The 20,119-nt window shown below is 29.7% G+C and overlaps 2 protein-coding genes across 2 annotated transcripts in view; one reads left to right on the plus strand and one right to left on the minus strand.

Moving 5' to 3' along the window:
* The window catches only part of LOC107447020 (mitochondrial glycine transporter A), a 48,665-nt gene that overhangs the window by 11,635 nt on the left and 16,911 nt on the right, over window positions 1-20,119 (plus strand). The window lies entirely within an intron of this gene.
* Window positions 15,940-16,659, minus strand: LOC147813780 (52 kDa repressor of the inhibitor of the protein kinase-like). Its single transcript, XM_087160098.1, has one exon. The coding sequence runs from the start codon at window positions 16,657-16,659 to the stop codon at window positions 15,940-15,942; it is 720 nt and encodes a 239-aa protein (XP_087016224.1).

Genomic DNA, 20,119 nt, shown 5'->3' on the forward strand with positions numbered 1-20,119 from the left:
GCTGAACGATTAGAAAATTTTATTTTATTTATTTATTTATTTATTGTAATTCATGTGAATTTTTAAAATTGAGGAATTGATAGTTAGTTAAAATTTTTAAGCCCAATTGTAGCTCCTGAAATTTGTTTATTTAACCTAAATTTAATTGTAATTACTTTCAATTAAAGAGCATAGCTTAAAACTATTTTTATAAATTTTTTCAAAGTTTAAATGATAAATAAAATTTACAACAAATTCAAGCAACATAAAAATAATTTACTCGACTATTTTTAATTACAATGCTTTAACAAATTGATTTTTTCATAAGTGCATATTTCCTTTATCTTTAAGTATTGTCTTTATTTTTATTAAAAATAAAATACAAGCTTCCTGTCATTTGGAAGATTTTTCGTTATCGATAAGAACATTTCATCATCAAGTGCAGTTGATGATAATGCAATACTTTTCAAAATTTTATTTAAAAGTTTAATAAAAAATATTATTTAAAAGTTTAATAAAATATTATTTATAAATATATTATACTATTCATAAAAATATTAATATAAAAAAACAAAATGTAAGAATAGTATAATTTATATTTTTTCCAAATGTACATCTATGTGTGTAATCTACTTTATATATTCTATGAAATCGAATTTTTAATCTGTTGTGGGCATGACAAATGAAATGCTATGTCCTTAACACAAAATGTTACGTCTGTAGCATCAATTTTTTTAATTTTTTGAAAAAAAAATTCTTTTTAAATTATTAGTGGCATTTAGCTTTCTTCTAAAAATGATTAAAGAATTGGAAAAGGAAATTTCAAGAAATATTCCATTAATATAGGCAAAATTTTAGCTTTTAGTATAGTTTTTGGTACTAGCGTAATGAAAAAAAAAATATTAATTAAAATTTTAAAATTACCAAAATCATAGTTTTTATAAATATCAGAACATTTTTCAGATCATAACATCTGCAATTACATAAAAATATTTATATAATAGCAGCATAATGTTAACAAAAATCTTAAATGTCTAAATTATTTTATTAAATACTGAAACTCAGTATTTAATTTGACTTTAGTGTTACTCATTTCTTAAAAAAATTTTATATTACCTCCATTTTGAACCTAATATTAATGTTTCAATTTAATACTATTAGAAATCAAGAAGCATAACACTAAAATAGACATTTCAAGCTCTAAAAATATATGTGATACATCAGTATTGGTAATATTTGAAATTTTAATATTTTGGCTTACATTTAGTGGATATACATTAGAAATATATCGTCAAAAAAGGTAACTTTGTATAGGATTTTCGACTCTTTGTATTTTGAATTAATTACAAAAATTTTTGACTTCATAGTTAGCATTAAAAAAGGTTTTATATTAGAGAATAAAATTATTTTAGTGCAATATGTATGCATTCATATTCTATAAATCAGAAACGCTGGAATTGCCCTTATGTAATATTCTAACTTAACGTTTGAGCTACCTCATTTACGATGTAAATAGAGTGTATTTACTTTTATATGTATATTTTTTTTTCTTATGCTTTTTTATGCCATCTTTTTTAAACAAAAGATTTAATAATAAGATAACACGCTTTACAGATAAGAAAGTTTTTCGACAAATGCATTTGTAAGTTTTATTGGATGGGAAAAGCACTTTTAGAAAAATTTTGAACTTGAAAAATAAATTTAGTTTGTTTGTTTAGATTAAGATATTAATTTCACTTTAGGATTCTAATTGCTGTACTTATCAAAAAATTTGAAAAACGGCCATAATAATCCCCCCTTTTAATAAACAAATACAAGAAATAAAAATCTTAAAGCACTTCTTCCTCCGCAATACTTGTATTCTCTTTTCGAATGTTATTTATTTACATTTTTTTTAGATTCTTTCATTGCTTAAAGTTTTAACTTGCACTTACGTTTCAAACTTTTCGCGTATTTTGACGATTTGAACAAACGTTCTATTTTATTTTATTTTTATAATTTTTAATTTGGATAAACCTGAAGTGAACCTTGTCAACATATTTTTAGATAGTCAAAAAATATAGATCAATTTCCTGAAAGACTTTAGACTTTAAACTAAATTCCTTTAGACTTTAGAAATTTCCTTTTAGACTTTAAATGTTTTGTTTGGAGTCTACTCAATTTCAGAATTTTATGCTCCTTTTTAAAATGCTTTAAAATTATTTGATTGATTTATTCTTTAGTTACACAATGCATGTAAAACTGTAAAAAATATATGAATGTTTCATTATAAAAATGAACTATCTCTTTATAAATTAATTTTGAAGTAATGAATATTTTGTTCATTTATGGGAAAGAAAATAAACACTAATATTCAGTCAATAATTTTTTTTTTAATAGTTTTAGGAGTTGAATCACTTTTTATAATATATAATTATATAGGGTTACACCTATTTTAGTAGAAACAACATTTGCAACAATAAATAAAACTTTTGGGAATTGAAACAAAAGGAAAATTTTCTATGGGAAAAATTATTAGTCACTTAGTTTCTGATTTTTAATCATATCTTTAATATAAACTCATATATCTTTTACTAGCATTTTTTCTCGTTGCAGTACTTCTTCCTGCTTATACAGACTACATTTAAATAAATAACGCTTTAAATAGCAGCTTTGTTGAAAATAAACATCACGGGTTTGTAAATAAATAGATGATTAGTATTGCACTTCAGTGAGGCCGAAAACCAACTACTATCTTAATTTCAGAAATCTTGATGTTTGCTATTAATAGTTAACCTTTGCCTGTATTTCTCAGCATCTGATTAACTTTATCATAATTTAAGTAAATATTCAGTCTAAGATAACTTTATAGTAAAGAAAACTTTGAAACTCGAGATTACCATTCTAACTAATGTGCTTAGGAAAAAAAAATCCGTCTTTTTTGTTGAAAGCTAAGACAGGTCACCTGTTTATTAACGGCTTTTGAAATATCATAGCAAGTGATACTGAATACAGTTATAATCTTTATTCTGATGGGATGAGCAACAAAAATTGTATTTTGCTTATTTGGATAACGTAAAGCCATCTAGAAAAACACTAAATAAATAAATAATTTTAATTATTTTAGCTTTATTAATTGTGTCGGTAAATGCCTTTCAATTTTGGGCATGATTTCTTTATGTGTTCAGAACAGATTTCTTTCTTTCCTTTTTTTTATTAACCTCGCACAAAGAACGGGTATTCAGCTAGTAGAATAAATATATAAGGCTCAAAAAAATATTACATTTTAGAAAAACTTTTCAAGATTCGTTAGAAACTCAAAGCATTTCAAGCGCTTGCAAATCTATGATTTATTTATTTACTTATTATTTTTTTCAAAAAGAAAGAAATCATTGCTTACAATAAACTGTATCACTGAAAAAAGAATCAAGAATTGGATTTTAATTATATTATTATTAATTTTAATTTGTAATTGATAACGAATTGCAAACCATTTAATAAACTGTTATTATTCGTGTTTAGAAGCTTCATAGTTTCTAAACATTTATAAAAAGTGAATTGTCAAAATAATTTTCATACATGTTTTCTTTATGTTTGAAGCATTTGCATTAAGATTAATTCAATAATAAATCTGGAACAGGTAATAAATCTTGGGCTACAAATAGATTTCAATGTATATAATAGGTAAGAAATTATTGTAACGTTAGCCGTTCACAATTTCTTTACTAGTAAACGTTATTAACCATCAAAAAGCCATTAACTTATTTTTATACCAAATGGTAATTAGAAAGTTTTTAATGAAACTATTTAAGATATTTTTGGCGTAACTACTACTACAATTATTAAAATCAAATGCTAACATAATTCAATCTTGAGGTAACTATTGATGGATAAAGGTTAGCATTGTCTAATGGTCATTCCCCACATTGGTGACCTACGGACGTTATATGATCACGACTACTTCGATGGATGGTCCACGGTGAACAGTTGATTTGCTATTTGAGACTGCGTCATCGTCCTCCTCACGCTGTTGCTTCTCAGTCTCATTAATACACTACGCTATCCCGCACTCTCGACTGCTAATAGCAACACAAGAGTGACCACACACACAACCATGATCTTAATACAGCTCTCATGGCTAAAGCTCAAAACCCAGTGACCTTAATCCAGCTCTCTCGGTCTTTCACAAATACAGCAACTAGTGGTACCCATTCATCGAATTCTATCCCTGATAAAATTCTGGCGGGGGAGTATTGTAGCGTAACTACCACTACAATTATTAAACATCAATTCACTAGTATATAAGACATGCTAACATGATACAATCTTAAGGTACCTTTTGATGCATAAAAGTTGGCATTGTCTAATGATCTACCCCACAATATTTTTTAAAGTTTTTTTTAAAATGATTTGTTTTAAATATTTTTGTGTTAATATAGCATGCAATAAGTATACAAAGTAAGCCAGTAAATCTTTTAAAAACCGTTTCCTAACAATTTAAGGCTTTGAAAATGTTTAAAAAAATGTATATTTCCAATTATTTTATCACCTAAAACTAATACAATAAAACTAAAACTAATACATAATAAAACTAAAACTAATAACATTTTGGTTCATTATAAATAATCAAAAAAGTCCATACTTTAAATTGTTTCAGTCTGTTTTTGCTGTTGGTATTCGAAAAAAACTTATGAAACTAAATCTGTATTAATTTCGTTTCTTATTATTTTTTTAAAAAAAGTATGAAACAAAATTTAAAAATAAATAGTTTTTTTTATTGAAATTACCGATTTTCTGTTACATACTAATTGAAGATTAAATATATATGTATTGCGAATTTCATGGAGTTAATTTTTTAAGTTTTTATAGATTGTTCTAAAGTTGGAAGAAAAAAGCATCAATTGACTTTCAATATGGAGGGGGGAAACGCCATGTCGTCTTATCTCACATTCTAATTTAGATAAGGACATAAATTTTTCGCTATTTGAAAGAGGTAGGTGATTAAGCACATTATAATTATAAATAATCTTCAAATGTATTTTTTCTTATTCAGTCACTAAAAAAGTCTTTATTTTCTTGCGTTGGCAACAATGAACTGAAATATTAAACGAGTGACTCTATGGTCACATGCATGAACAACGCTGAAACGTACATGTTTACAAATTTCTAAATGAACATTCCTTTCACGCGTCGAAAACGAAAAGCTGAACCAAACGGATCTATAATGTAGGGAAGAAATGAAAAGTTAATAATTATGTATAATTAATATCAACAAATAAACTGCACCATATTTTTTCTTTAATTATACTTATCAATTTACGCAGGTTCAATTATAATTCAGAGCTTCATTTTAATTTTTTAACCGATGTTTTATGATTGGGTACAGTAGAAGAGAAATATGCCAGCTATTTTTTCTTTTTTCAATTTTTTACCTTGTTCTTTGATTTTATTCATTTTATTAGTTATTATTCGAATAAAAGTGTTATGAATATACCTAAGGAAGAAAGAATATGTTGTGTCTTCAAATACCGAAATTTATAATTTTGAACTTATAAAATCGTAATGTATATTAATGGAATGAAATGATTATGAATCAAAGATATCAAAGGATGCATAAGCTGCATTTTTTCCCCTTCAGAATTTCCTCCAAAAACATGAGGGTTAACGAACGCAGAATCAGTAAAAGATCCAAGTAATAATAATAATAATAATATTCTAAATGATTAACATTTTTTTTCTCAGCATTTTGTTCAGGCCTCTCTTTAAAAATAATATTGCTTAACCATTTTTGCAATCAAGAACTTAAAATATTAAGAAGTTTCCACTTCAATAAATTAATGGAGTATGTGAGCAAAAAATAAATACATAAATAATTTAGGTACGATGTCACTCTGAATACTTTTGCTCTAATCATCGGATTTTCGTGATTTTATTGCCAATCTTAATGGCTTAAAGGATTGACATGAATTATTCTAATTAATTGGGGGTTATTAATTGTCTTACGACACTCAAACGTACTTTCTTTGAAAAAGCAAACCTTTTTTCGACGGATTTACACTTATAATCTTCAAAATTTATGGGATAACTGTAATCTGGATAGTATGATCCCATTAGTTTAGTCAGGAGAGTAGTCAAAGGTCAGGCCTTTAATGTTTCCTTTTTTAGTGTTTTTCCATACTACGGGAAGTTTTCTTCAAGTGACTTGAAAACGTTTAGCATCCAACTATAAAACTCGTTTATTGGAAAGTAATTTAATGCAAAATTATTTTTCAATAATTCTCAATCATTTTTTATTAATTTATTTTATTATATTAAAAAAACTGAGTGGCGAAATTCTAATTCTAATTTCAAATAACAATTTGATGATTATCGGTTGCATGAAAAGAAGTAAATTTCTAATTATTATTTTTTTGTGTGGATTATTCGCCCGATTTTGTTCGAATGGTTTTGGATGCTGCCATATGAAGTTACGTACCTTAAAATGATATCATATTGCGTGTGCCTTTAAGTTCAGTAAATTTTATGATCAGCATTACATTGAAGAATAAAAATTTATAATTATAACAAAAAATTTTCTTTTGTATAGAATTATCCGTGGAAATTTTTTTTAAAAAATGTTCTGATTCTTTTTAGTAGTCCAAGAAATATGTAAAAATAACGAAGAAGGGAAATTTCAGGGGGACAAACTTTTGATCGCCCTCCTGGCTAAGCTATAAGGGCCATATTTAAAGTCAAAATTCCAAATCTTTTTTTTTTTTTTTTAAGTATGTTAATTTGGAGAAAGAGTGCATTTCTGATTTCGTAACTTAAGAGATCGCTGGCAGAAATTAATGTCCATATTCAAGGTTATAATCTCGATCAATTAAGATTGTATTTTAGTACGCGACAATCTGCTCATTAGATCAAAAGTTATTTAGATGCTCAGTTTTTAGTTATCTTTTTGGGCTCTTTACTGTGATTCATTTCCATATTAGAAAGGGTAGTCAACTCTTTGCTTAGTTACTCAATCCTCAATGAAAAGTTGTACTTAAATTTATTTAACTATTAAACTGTTAACTCTTTGACGCAGAATTTTCATTAAGCATAAAACCATTTACTTTTTTACCATTATTTTGTATTAATTTAGGTTAAAATAAGTGAAAAAAGTGATTAATTTAGGTTTTCATTAAGCATAAAACCATTTACTTTTTTACCATTATTTTGTATTAATTTAGGTTAAAATAAGTGAAAAATATTACATTTAGGATTTAATAATTTATAAATCAGACCAAATAACATCTATTGACGTGTAAATGCTAATCTTCCCAGCTATGTAAATAATTTCAAATCAAGCAGCTTGCGCGATAAGTTTTTCTTACACTAGGCTGTCCTTAAAAGAGACAGAAAATTTTAACATACATTAATGCTCAAATTTTTTTCAAACAGTTAATTCCTCATAATCTTTTACTAATCACTCTTAATATAATGCCTTTCAATTTAAGCTTGCTAAAGCTCAACTTTTTTTTACCTTAATTATTTTATTTTTTTTTTGCCTGAAGACGATAACAAGAATTCTGTAAAATTATTAAATCACTAAATCAACTTTTTCTAGTATCTTTGTATGTCCATAAAAAAAAATTAAGCAATGGTAGGAATCAAATTACTTCCAGTTTAGTATATTTTTTTCAAACTTAGTACTTAATATTTTTACCAATTAAGAATAAGATTCTTCATTTTTATAGATAAAATTTAAGGACATTGCGCTATTAATGTTAAAAATAAAACACTTGAGATCTGTCTCGTAACCCCTCCCCCCCCCCGGAAAAAAAGGATAACCAGTAACAAGCAAAATTTTATTGAAAGAAAAAGAGGGGACAGCTTATTAAGCTTCAATTTTTTCTGCAGTATAAAGTATAAATATTAAATTATTTTCTTTTTGGGTATCTAAAACTCTATAACAAACTAATAAAGTGGTTCTTTTTAAAAAAAAATCACTGATCTAATGAAAAAATAAAAGGAAAAGAAAATTTCAGTGATGAATAATAACAACACATATAGTTTAATAAGAGCAAGGAAGGAAAAAATTAAAATATATTAGGCATCAAATTTTAGGTTATACACAACTTTGCTTATCTATAGTCCATAGCCGTGTTCTGAAAAAACAATAATTGATGAATGAATTGCTCGCAAAAAGTAACGAAAAGAAATCATGAGGTCAATTCTGTGTTTTCCTTTATTATGGATTGGTGGCTTTTCTGCTTTGCGAATTACAGAACGAGATTTTTTCTGCTGTTTCACCTCAGGGAATGCATGCTTGAAGGAAAAACTTTAATACGCAAAGTGCGGACATTGAAAGATTTATTTTCCTTTTTCGTTTTAAAAAGGATACGAATGCACAATGAAAAAAGCTGTTATGAACTTTGAAAATTATCCCCATTAATTTATTATTATTTAGCTTTGTGAAAGAAAAACACTAATAATCTAATACATAATTCTCAAAACAACATTCATAATCCTTTGAAATCGTCCTTTTTTTAAATATAAGGTTAAATTGAGGACAAATTATCATCACGTTCAATTAATAGACATCACATTTTAGGAAGGATTCATTTTTTTAAAAAAAAAAACTGATAAGAACAAAAAGGCATTTGTTAGTTCGTTTCAAACGCAATCGAATCACACAAAAAAAAATTGCTTTATCATAAATTTTTATTTGCACCTTATCAGTTTTTCACAGGAGCTTGCTGATAACTTAAGTAGAGTCCTTGTCATATGCGATGGAAATCTTCCTTATCTAATCCCATCTTCCTTATTAGGATTAAGACAGTGTCATTCGACGTTATGATGTACGCGCTATCGGACAATGCTTCAAGGCCTTTTCTATTGTTCGTAAGGGCATCCCCACCAAATAAGGTGGCAGCCCCAAAAGCAATACCAAAAGCGGCTTGTTTTCGAGTTCAAGCCATACCAAAAGCGGCTTGTTTTCAAGTAGGTATGTCGCCTCGTGTTCTTACCTCCTCGAAATATGTATTTGCGAAATTTCGAGACTTATGCAAGCAATAAAATAAAAAACTCGTCGGAGCAGGTGTTTTTGTGTTCAAAATGGGAGTTAACCTAGCAACAAACAATAACAAAATTTGTGAAAGTGGAGTGATGCAAACAATATCATTTGATTGTTTATCACTTAACAAATAGAAATGAAATTTTATTTGATTGACAAATTTTAAAAATTATCCTTATTTTTCTTTGGTTGTTTGATAATTGCCGGCAGTTAATTATCCATTGTTCTATTAAATTTTCATAAAATTTGTAAAACGTGATTACTCAGTTTTGTATTCTCGCTCTAATTAATTACTTTCTTAGATAGTAAAAGCATTTTTCTTTTTTTAAAAAAAAGAGTTTTTTAAATTTGGATCAAAAGGGACATGATTTTTTTTTAATTTTAACTTTTATTTTATTTTTTCATAATTAAGCATATTCCATTCTCTGTTAAGAGATTTATTTCTGCTTATGTCCCTAAACAATCCCTAGAACACATATATATATGTAAATTTTTTTTTTAAAAAAAAGGCATGTTTATTAGGAAATTAAAACGTATAGAAAAGCAATTTTTTCAGGCTAGTTAAAAAAAAAAATTTAAAAATCTTCTTTAAAGAAAGAAAAAAAAAAAGGAAAATTGCAAGAATTTATTACAATTTTGCAGCATAAAACCAAACTACAGGTGAGATTAATGGCTTTACCTTTTTAAAAGTTTATAAAAATTTACCATTTCGTCAGCACAAAATTAAAAGTTTAAAAAAAAATTGAAGAATAAGTAGATTTCTTGAGTTTGATTTTTTTTTCCTGAACTTTTTTCGGAGAAAAAATAAGAGACAGATCTAGAGAACATGTAAAAATGCCTGTATTTTGTAATTTTATATAATTCGTTGAGCACAAATCTTAAAAAGCGTAATTAGAATAATGCCTAGTGACTAAACTTTGTGATGGAACAAACACACATTTGTATTATATGGAGCAAAACATTCCATGGGGTCCCTTGGAAAATGTATTACTTAGAATTTCTCCCTGAATTGCTGCAATCGATAATATGATTTTTATTTCATTTTCATTCCTGAAAATACAAATTTTATAGTTATTTTCTTTTATTATTATACTTAACTTCACTTTCAAATTTTGAATTGCATATTTTAATTTTTATCATTGACATATCAAGAGCGCGGGATCTTTAGAACTGAAGAATTTTCGAAGCTTAATTAACCATATTTGCTTAAATAGCCATCTACAAATGTATAAATAGTGTTATTAAAAATTAAATAGTATCTAGAAATTTATCCTGCTCATGAATCTGTGGGTTTAAAAGATTTAAGGCATAAAGGCTCTTGGCAAAAATAGCTGCATAGAACCAACGCTTTTAACATTTTCTAAACAAACGCAGAGGACTGTCAGGGTCTAAGTGAATATTCGAAATTCTGGTACTTAGATATTTTTCCTGATCATAAAGATTCTCTGTTTTATGACTTCAAGAAATAAAGGTACTATTTAATAAAACAAGAGGAGCAGAATGATTTTTTCCAAAATCTTCTAGTGGCTTAGCCCCTAAATGATAAACTAATAAACTCGGATTTACAAGGCAAATGTTTCAAAAGTCGTGCTTTTTTTTAAAACTCAAAGTTAAAAACGGAACTAGTAGTGCTAGAAAATATTTCTGACTCAAAAACAATAAGTGGAAGGGAGAGAAACAAATGAAAAAACTCACTAAGACGTCACTATAAGGAACTTTTGCTGCAGAATCCTCAAAACTCATGGATCCTGATATTAATCAGTGCAACTGCTATTTTCATATTTCCCTCTTTTACTCGTATTTTTATTACTCACACCTTTTATTTACAATTCCTTATTTTGGGCTTTTATTCTACGCCTTCCTTCTTTTTAGTCAGTATCAGTTAAAATACAGAATTTTTTTTTTTTTCGTGCTCCTTTCCTTGTTTTCAGACCATCATTAAGAATAACTTTTATACCTTCGCGAAGATTCTATATACGTCTTGCATTTAACTACAGTCCGACGTTAGTACAACCGTACCAAAACGAGTTATTTTTTTATTCCTTTCTCTTTGTGACCTTTTTTGTTTCGTTGCATTTTCTTTTAGATAGTAACAAACAGTGAAATCTAGAAAGCAAACTTGGAAACTCTTCTGACATTGTCATATCATATTAACCCAATTCTAACGGGAAGTGCATCATTTTTTTTTCTTTGTCAAACTGAAAATGCATGTATATTTTATATATATGTATAATGAGGTTTTGGAATTTAATTTAAATTCTTTGGACAAATATTCTCAAAGTTTCTTATGGTAATTTTCATTCAGTATGTTAAATAAAAATATTAGATAAAAGGTAAAGGAGGAAATTTAAAAAAAATGTTCCAGAAATTGAATTTGTATTGACATTCTGGTCTTGTTGTTTTCAAACGATTTAATTCAGTGTAGATGCGCTTACTTTAAATAACATCAATTAATGATTAATATTAAATGCAAAAAAAACAAAACAAATGTTTTTTCTTCAAAGAAATTCAATTTTTGAAGAGGAATTGAAATTCATTTTACTTTGAGGTCAAATTTTCGACAAAAATCAGAAAAAACAAACTTAATTTTTAGGTCGAATTACTGAAGAAATAATCTTTAAAATGTGACAAAAAAAGAAGAAAAAATCCGGACAAGCAATTTTCAATATAATTTTATTGCAAATTAATAAATTAACAAAATATAATACGTAATAATAAGAATAGACAATTTACTAATAAATAAATTTAGTTAGTCTCAAAAAGCACGAAAGCACATATTGAAATTTTCGGCAATTGGCAGCAAGTCTTTTCCCATTCCCTAGAAGCAATTGTTTTAGAGAGTTCAAACTTTTGTGTGGTTTAATCAAGACTTTCGACTCCAAAATGGACGTTTCACTGTAATCCACCGGATTGAGATCTGGTAAGCAGGATGGCCATTCTTCTAATGATATCATGTCCGGAAAATGCGCTTTTCCCCACTCGTCTCTTGTTAGCTTTGTGATCTGGTGCAGAGTCTTACTGAAACGTTCAATTTACAAGGGCTTTTTGATCCACGGAAGTACAGCAACTTCCAGAATTTCCTGCTGCTGCACTTTTTTTTTATTTATTTTAACGCACTTATCCTCAAAAACCAGAGGCGTTTTACCACTTTCTCTAATCCGTCCTAGACCATGACCGAATTTGTATTTTGGCGATGTTCAACAATTGCCGAGTTAATTGGAGTGTCTACTTACCAGATTCTATCGTTCTGGGAGTTATGAGCTTGTTGGACTGGAAAAAGCTTCTTATCAGTGAAAAGGAATCTCACCCAGCACTGAAAATTTTCATAAGCATGTAAAAAGCGTCCACTTTGAAACAGATTTAATTTATTTATATGTAACAGCCTACTCTTACTGTTAGTTATTGCAATTAGTTTATTTAGTTTCAATATTTTATATTAAAATTGTTCGTCCGGTCATTTTTTCCTCACCCTGTATTCTATATCGAAGAAGTGTTTAGTTAGAGAGTTCTGAGCTTTGCAAAAATTTATCATTTAATAGCATAAATTTTTTTAAAATTTAACTCAATTTCAGCCTTAACAGCTTATACATATAATTCCGAAATATTTATAAAGTATTCATTAACTATGCTGTGTTATTTTTAAAAGTTTTCAGAATCAAATAAATTTCATTACTATTTCACTACCATTTGATAATCTTTCACAAGAGAAAGCGTGAAAGTTGTCAACTATGTATTTAAATTTCGTCGTTATGAATTATTATACAATACAAGTATTAAAAAAAAACTGTTTTGAGACGCATCTGAAAATTAAATTTTTAAGTTTTTAGGATTGCTTATTTAGAAAATAAATTAGGAAAAAAAATTCTGCTGTACATCTAAAATTTTTAACTGAAGGGTGGATTTAGGCATTGTTTTAAAAACATCATATAATCTTTTGAATTTCGTCAAAGAGTATGACAAAACGTTGTTATTTAACGTTTCTCAATCTATCTTTTTATTTTAAAATTTTATCAGTTTGTCAGTAAGTTTGATTATCTATCTAATTCATCATTTCTCACAATCATACAATACCTGTAAAATAACATAGGTAAGACTTTCTTGTGTTGCTACTCAGAACTCCATATCAACAATTTCAAAACCTAACGAACGTGTAACAGTAGTGGCCATTTCATAATTATCCTCTTGATACGAAAATAAAGAAAAAGATGCTAATATCTTTAATGCTGCCTGTTCACCTATGTTCATTTCGTTACATTGTGTTTCGATGCACAAAAACTATTTCACTAAGAAATTTAAAAACTAATTAGAAACTATTAATAAAGAATAAGGAAATTAAGTATCTTTATATTAGAAAAAGTATTTGGTTGCATAATTCGAATCTTATGTACTGAAAAATATTTTTATTACTGTTTCATTATTTAAAAAATTTTGGAATTAAAACGCTCATAATATTCTGATATGAAGTCTAATTTTTTGAAGAACATTTTTTTCTTTAATATTTCTTTAAGACAATGGCTGAAGTAGCATTCAGCAATTGTTTTAATGAAAATTCAAAAGATGTTTTTGATTTCAATTATCGAAAAACCACCTATCTCTACTTTTTTTTTTTTTTTTTGAAGTTACCACCGTTACGCCGTTATGTGTCCTTTTCACTCTGCGTAACAAAACAAAAAAACAAAAAAAGAACTATTGGATGAATAATTATGAAATCTCTAACGTTTTTAGAGAAATATTTATGGTTACGTTAAAGGTTATCTTATGTTAAATTAGGTTATTGATTACGTTTCATGCTACTAATGTAAGATTTTACTATGTTTGCTGTGAAACTACGTAACTATGTTACTAAAGTAGCATGCGTTTTTTTACATCAAAGTTTACGTGTAATTTCGTTTTTTTTCCCCCTTGCGTAGAGTTAGCGAACAATAACTAGGAGTTAGCTGATGCAGCCTCTTATGTACTTCAAGCAAAGCAATTAAAGTATAAAATTTGGAATATTAAACAAATCTAAGATGAAATAAGCGAATGAAGCGATGTAAAAAGAACTGCCCAAGCTGAGTTCTGGAGGTTGGCGCGGGCGGTAACAAACAGTTGCGGAGACCCCTAGGAAATAAAATAAAATCATCAACAAAAAAAAAGTTAGATTTAGGTCGACTATAAGCATACTAACAATATCCATTACAAATTGTTCTAAAATAGATATGAATCCACACCCTGCTCGCACCGACCTCAGTGATGACGTAAAATATCCAGAGTGGTAGACGGATCATGGGTTAAAATCCCCGTGTCATCAGACTAACCGTGGGAAGTTTTCGTGGTTTCGCTCTCCATGTAACACAAATATTGGTTAGTTCCATCAAAAAGTCCACCACGAAGGTAAATTTTTCCCACTACTTTATCTAGGAGTTTCCTTGTCTTCCAGATTGGGTTCAAAGTTACAAGGCTACAGAGTTGAACACTGATAGCGATAAACTCAAAATTGGGTCGGTAAACTAACAGCGGTTATAAAATAAAATAAAATTGTTCTAAAAAGAGTCCTGGTGGCTCAGGGAATAGAGTGTTCGCCTCCCAATGAGGTGAAACAAGATCGAATCTCAATGATGGCTGGTCGATACGAATTCCGCACCCGGCTCGCATCGACCACAGTGCATATCCTCAGTGGTAGAAGGATCGTGGGTTAGAGTCCACTTGCCATCAGACTAACTATAGGAAGTTTTCCTCTCCATGTAACGCAAATACAGGTTAGTTCAATCAAAAAGTCTCCCACGAAGGCAAACTTTATCTCTTACAATATTTGATCCATAAGTTCCCTTGTCTTCTGAATTGGGGTCAAAATTATAAGGCTACGAAGTAGAACATTGGTAGTCGTACACTCAAAATTGGGTCGTCTGCTGTTCAACGACTGTTATAAAATAAAATTAAATTGTTCTAAAAAACTCTAGTACAGATATTCATAATAACTATTGAAATTATTAATTAAGCTCAAATGATAATACCTCACATGAAAATCTCTCAAAATCCAGCTAGAGTTTTGGGGAAACAGGGCAGAAACTTAAATACAGATTTTTTGGCAAATGAGTAATTTCAACGAAGTTCCGCCGCCTGAGTAAATACTTGGTACGAGTACAAAATTGTACTTTCTGTACATGAAAACTGTATAACTTTAAAACTATTAGTCTTATCGTCTCATGGTTAGTTTCTGTCCTCAGTCGATTCTACGCACACAAAACAAAACAAAAAAAAATAGTAATAAAAAGAAAAAAAGAAGAAAAAACTGCAACACAAACAATAAATCGTCTGTTTAAATAACAGTATTTGAGTTTCTTTCCTTCTTTTACCTCCTCCAAATTAAACTAGTCACGTGATATTGTGGGATTTTCATGTGAGGCCACCTCAGACCCTCATAAACAAATTTCAGTGGGTCACAATTTACTACTTGAATGCCTGAGTTAAGTCTTTGACTACACGAAAAATAATTTTTTCCTCTTAATTTCTATACCATTATTATAAATGCTTTAGTCAGTGGCCCCCATCCCCCCCCCCAAGCTCTTGGGCGCATTCTTGGGCAAATTCTAAATCCCCCCCCCAAACTATTCGTTTCATTTAGTGTAAAATTCCCCCCCCCAAGCTTTAAGTGGGCACATCGTGCGCCCACCTTCCCCCCTGGTGGGGGCCCCTGGCTTTAGTACAATATGAACCCTGCTGTGACAGTGGCGAATATAAGTTAAAATTTTTGGGGGGGCCCAACATTTAATTTTATTTTTAGTTTAAAAAAAACTAAGTGTTGGAACCAAACAATCTCGTTATCATTTTTTTTTTATGCTTTCAGTTTATAAACTATGAGTAAACAAAATTGAACGTAACAATTGATTTTATTTGGATTGACGACTGTACATACATATATATATATTTATATATAAGAAGTTTGTCTTTTTAAGTAAAATTTACAAAACAAAGTTCAGATTTCTTGGTACACTTGCAAACTTATCAAGAACTTCTTCATCGCTTATTTTAACGTCTCTATGGATGGAAAGTAATGCAAGTCCATTAAGTCTATTTTCCGAAGTGGTGTTTCTTAAGTAAGACTTCAGTCTTCTTAAACTTGAGAAGCTTCTTTCCACAGTCGCAACAGAAACTGGTAGAACTGCTAGTAATTTTAAAAGAATATAAATGTTAGGGAAGAAAGTCTTGTCACATTTTTCTAAACAACAAATTGCTGTTTTGGGAAGATCTTCAGATTTATCCCGACTCCACTTTTCTCTCCATAACATAAATTCACTTTTCACGATCTCTTTATGGGACAAATCGTCTTCGTAGAAATTGAAAGCAGCTTCCAGAGAACTGAAATCTGTTTTTATACAAAATTCTGGAAGTATGTGTTGTAAGGATGCAACTGTTTCCTTGTGAGATTGAAAGCGTTCCTTCAGGGAATTACAAAAATCGTCAAGGTAAGGTACATAAACAATTCGTCGATAGTACTCTTCCTTTGTGCTGTAAGGGACGTTGTTGCGGGCTGTTTGAAGACGGCAAATTCTTGGAATCTCTTCTTTAATGTCGAGTTTTTCAGCAAATTCCTTTACTTCAGCATACAGGGTTTTAAAGTTGTCTTCAGCATTTGCCCTTTGCTTCGATAGCAGATCTAAGACGCTTGTAACATTTGCCATGGCTTGAGAAAGATCTATGTTTCTTTTTTGAAGCGTCTCGGATAAGTTATGTGTAGTTGACAGCATGCGGCTCAAAAGAAAAAGATTGAGAAGAAATTGAAATTGACTGATAGAACTACCTAGAGCATGTGCCTTAGGTGCTGAGTCACTTGATTCTTCTTCTATTTTCAAAAGAGAGAGAATGATTGGTTCTAAAATATCTTTAAACAAAAACACAGAGTCGTGCCTATCCACCCATCGTGTTTCACAGAGTGAAATAAGTTTCTTTTTTTTCTGTTCAGGACAGCAGTCAGATATCGTCGATTTCAGTTATTTTGGCTGACTTGTGGAAAAATCCGCAGACTTCTTTGATAACGCCCATGCAATTTCTTATAGAAGGGATGTTACTTGCATCTGACAAACACAAATTTAGACTATGTGATGAACAATGTGTATACAAGGCCAGCGGAAGTTTTTCTCTGATAAAAGCTTGTACCCCTCTGAATTGCCCTCTCATCGCGGAAGCACCGTCGTATCCTTGACCTCTCATTTTCTTTAAGTCAAATCCTAAACTTGACAAGGTCTCCAACACTGTGTTAGCTAAGCCTGCACCAGTAACGTCATGAACGGGGACGAAAGTTAAAAAATCTTCTCTAATTTCGTATGATTGGTCTTCAACATACCGTACGCAAAGAGAAAACTGCTCTACTTGGCTAATGTCAGTGGTTTCATCTGCTAAAATGGAATAAAAAATAGACTTCCTGACATTTGTCACAATTTGAGATTGGATTAAATGACCAAACGTGTCAATGATTTCGTCTTGTATAAAAGAACTGGTGTACATACTCTTCCCACCACTGTTAATTAATTGATCTTTAAGGTCTTTATCTCCACTGTTAGCTCGGTATCTCAGCAATGATCGAAAATTTCCGTAATTTTTTACGGGTTCTTTTAGGCCTATTCGTCCACCATCACGATGACCTCTCACTGCTATTTGTTGCCTTCCACAAAATCTTATAGTTTGTATAATAGGAATCAATCTTTTTCTGTTTTTTTCAATATCCAATTTTCTTTGAGCATTGACTTGATTGATAACACTGTCAGCTTTTTTTTTACAATGGATTTTGTGTCTTCAGCAATCAAAACTGATGTTTTATGATAAGTGCAATTTTCATGTTTACGTAATATTTCCTTGGCTTTTTTCAAATTATTAAATGCCCGTGTTACTAATGTCCCTGTTACTTGATGATCTCCTTTTCCTACAGTATTGGAAGGCGAAAATATTACGCAATATTTACAAAAAGATCCGGATTTTTCTTCAGAATAAGCTAACCACTCAAATTCTTCTAACCATTTCATTTGAAAAGTTCTAGTATGGGTTGAAGTAGAACAACTGGAATTAGAAGGAAATTTGTATGCAGGTTGTGGTTTCCAAACATTTTCTACAAGCGAAATTTTTTCTTCATTTGTTAACGAACGAACGGAATCGTTTTGACAATAGTTTCCAATATCATAGATATTTCTTTTTACCTGGTTGAAGTCCTCTGTAATTGGGGCTGGATGTGGATCAACCGTACCAATACCTTCGAAACCAGAAGAAACATTCTTAGTAGCACAGCCAACTTCAGTACTGTCGCTAATAGACTTATTTACAATCTGTTTTTTTGCAAAAAAATTTATAATAGAAGCTTGTCTCTTCATTATGAATGCAATTGACTTAATAACAAATTTAAGATTCCACAACAGCAAAATGCAGATGATCGCTATCCAAGAATCTCACTAGCTCAATAAACGGAGCTACAGATAAAACGACTTGGAGCTAACTACATACACACTACATGCATATTATCTGTTTCCCGCTTATAGAGATTGAGTTAGAGCGCATGAATTCGAGAAGCTTTGATTTCTGGAACAGTCTAAAATCTTCGAAAAGGAACCTATTCAAAATCTTGATTGGGTCTTCAAAATAGGCCACGCCTTCATTTTAGATTTACGATACTCTTAGCGCCATCTATACTTTTTTTCGGAAACTATTTGCGAGCAAAGCCATCCGAATATCAACTATACGTGTATATATATAATTTTTTTCCTTCGGATTTCGGGAGGGGCCCTGGCCCCCTCGGCACCCCCCATATATACGCCCCTGTGCTGTGATGAACTCGAATAGTATTAAATGTTTGAGTGAATTTTAAATTTTCGAATCTTAATTAAAGTGAACTAGTTTTTCAGAAGCAATTTGTAAAACTCTGTTCCCGATCTGCTTAAATGTCACTGAAATCCTAAAAACTACATTGGGGCACAGAATATATTTTGAAACTCAGAAATTGTCAAAAAATAGATTTTCTTTCCAGTATCGTTTCTCATTCTAACTGATCATAAGACAAAAAAAAATCTGCAGAAAATGTAAAATCCAAAAACAAGTTTGTATCTTAAAACATTTCCTACTAACAGATTGATTTGCAAAATTAAAAATAATCCTTAGAGAAACCGGATCAATTTTTAATTATTTTTATTTAATTATTTATCTTTCTTTTTATTGGTCAGGGGCGTTTTTCTCTCAACAAAATCTTAAAAACATGCAGATGATACATTTTAACCTTTTACACTCCGAATATTTTTAAATGATGTTTGAATTAATATCAGCACTATAGCACATTTAAAATACACAATATACTATTGTTATACAATTTTGAAATTCTTAAAATAATGTGGTTACTAATTATTAAGATATAAAATTTCTTAATTTTAAAGTGGTGACTGTTGATGGTGCCTCCGTGGGGACATCCGAGTGCAAAGGGTTAATACATCGCAATTATATTATATCATATATGAATTTTTAAAAAAAAAAAATGTTGCGGCGGGGATAGAATGAAATGGGTACGTCCTATTTTGCCCAACATTGCTTCAACCAACCCTGTATGAATTCCCCCCTAAAACAGATACATTTGATTTATTTATATTTCGAACTGAATTATGAAATTTATTGTTTTCTTCTGACCAATAAGTTAAGTCTTTAAGAAAAGGAATAATTTTTAACAAAAATTAAAACCTGAAAAAACATATGAGTTTTTTTTATTATTTATTAATAGCATTTTGCTGTTTTTCATAACAAAATGCTAAATAACATGTATGCATATTTTTTCTTATAATTTTTCTTCTACTATTTTCTTTCACTTCTTTTTTTCCTTCCCTTCCTTTTCTACTTCTTTCGCTTCTTCTTTCTTAAATTTAATTTACACTGAGCTGTAGATTCCCCTCCCTGTTTTAATACCGCTGTGATGAAATCCCCTTACAATCAATTCCATGACACTCAGTGTGTGTGTGTGTGTGTGTGTGTGTGTGTGTGTGTGTGTGTGTGTGTGTGTGTGTGTGTGTGTGCGCGCGTGTGTGTGTATGCACCGAAGAGCCATTACATTATGACCACCCTCCATCTATAACAATGGGTTCGCCCAAGTTTTCATGGTTTCTCGCCCAGGAACAA

This window comes from Parasteatoda tepidariorum, chromosome 3 (assembly GCF_982258835.1).
Source record: "Parasteatoda tepidariorum strain Cologne lab strain chromosome 3, Ptep-v5.0, whole genome shotgun sequence".
NCBI lineage: Eukaryota > Metazoa > Arthropoda > Arachnida > Araneae > Theridiidae > Parasteatoda > Parasteatoda tepidariorum.

Bases quoted from the DNA above. Each gene is read 5' to 3' on its own strand.
- LOC147813780 (XM_087160098.1), bottom strand. From the start codon at position 16,659: ATGGCAAATGTTACAAGCGTCTTAGATCTGCTATCGAAGCAAAGGGCA.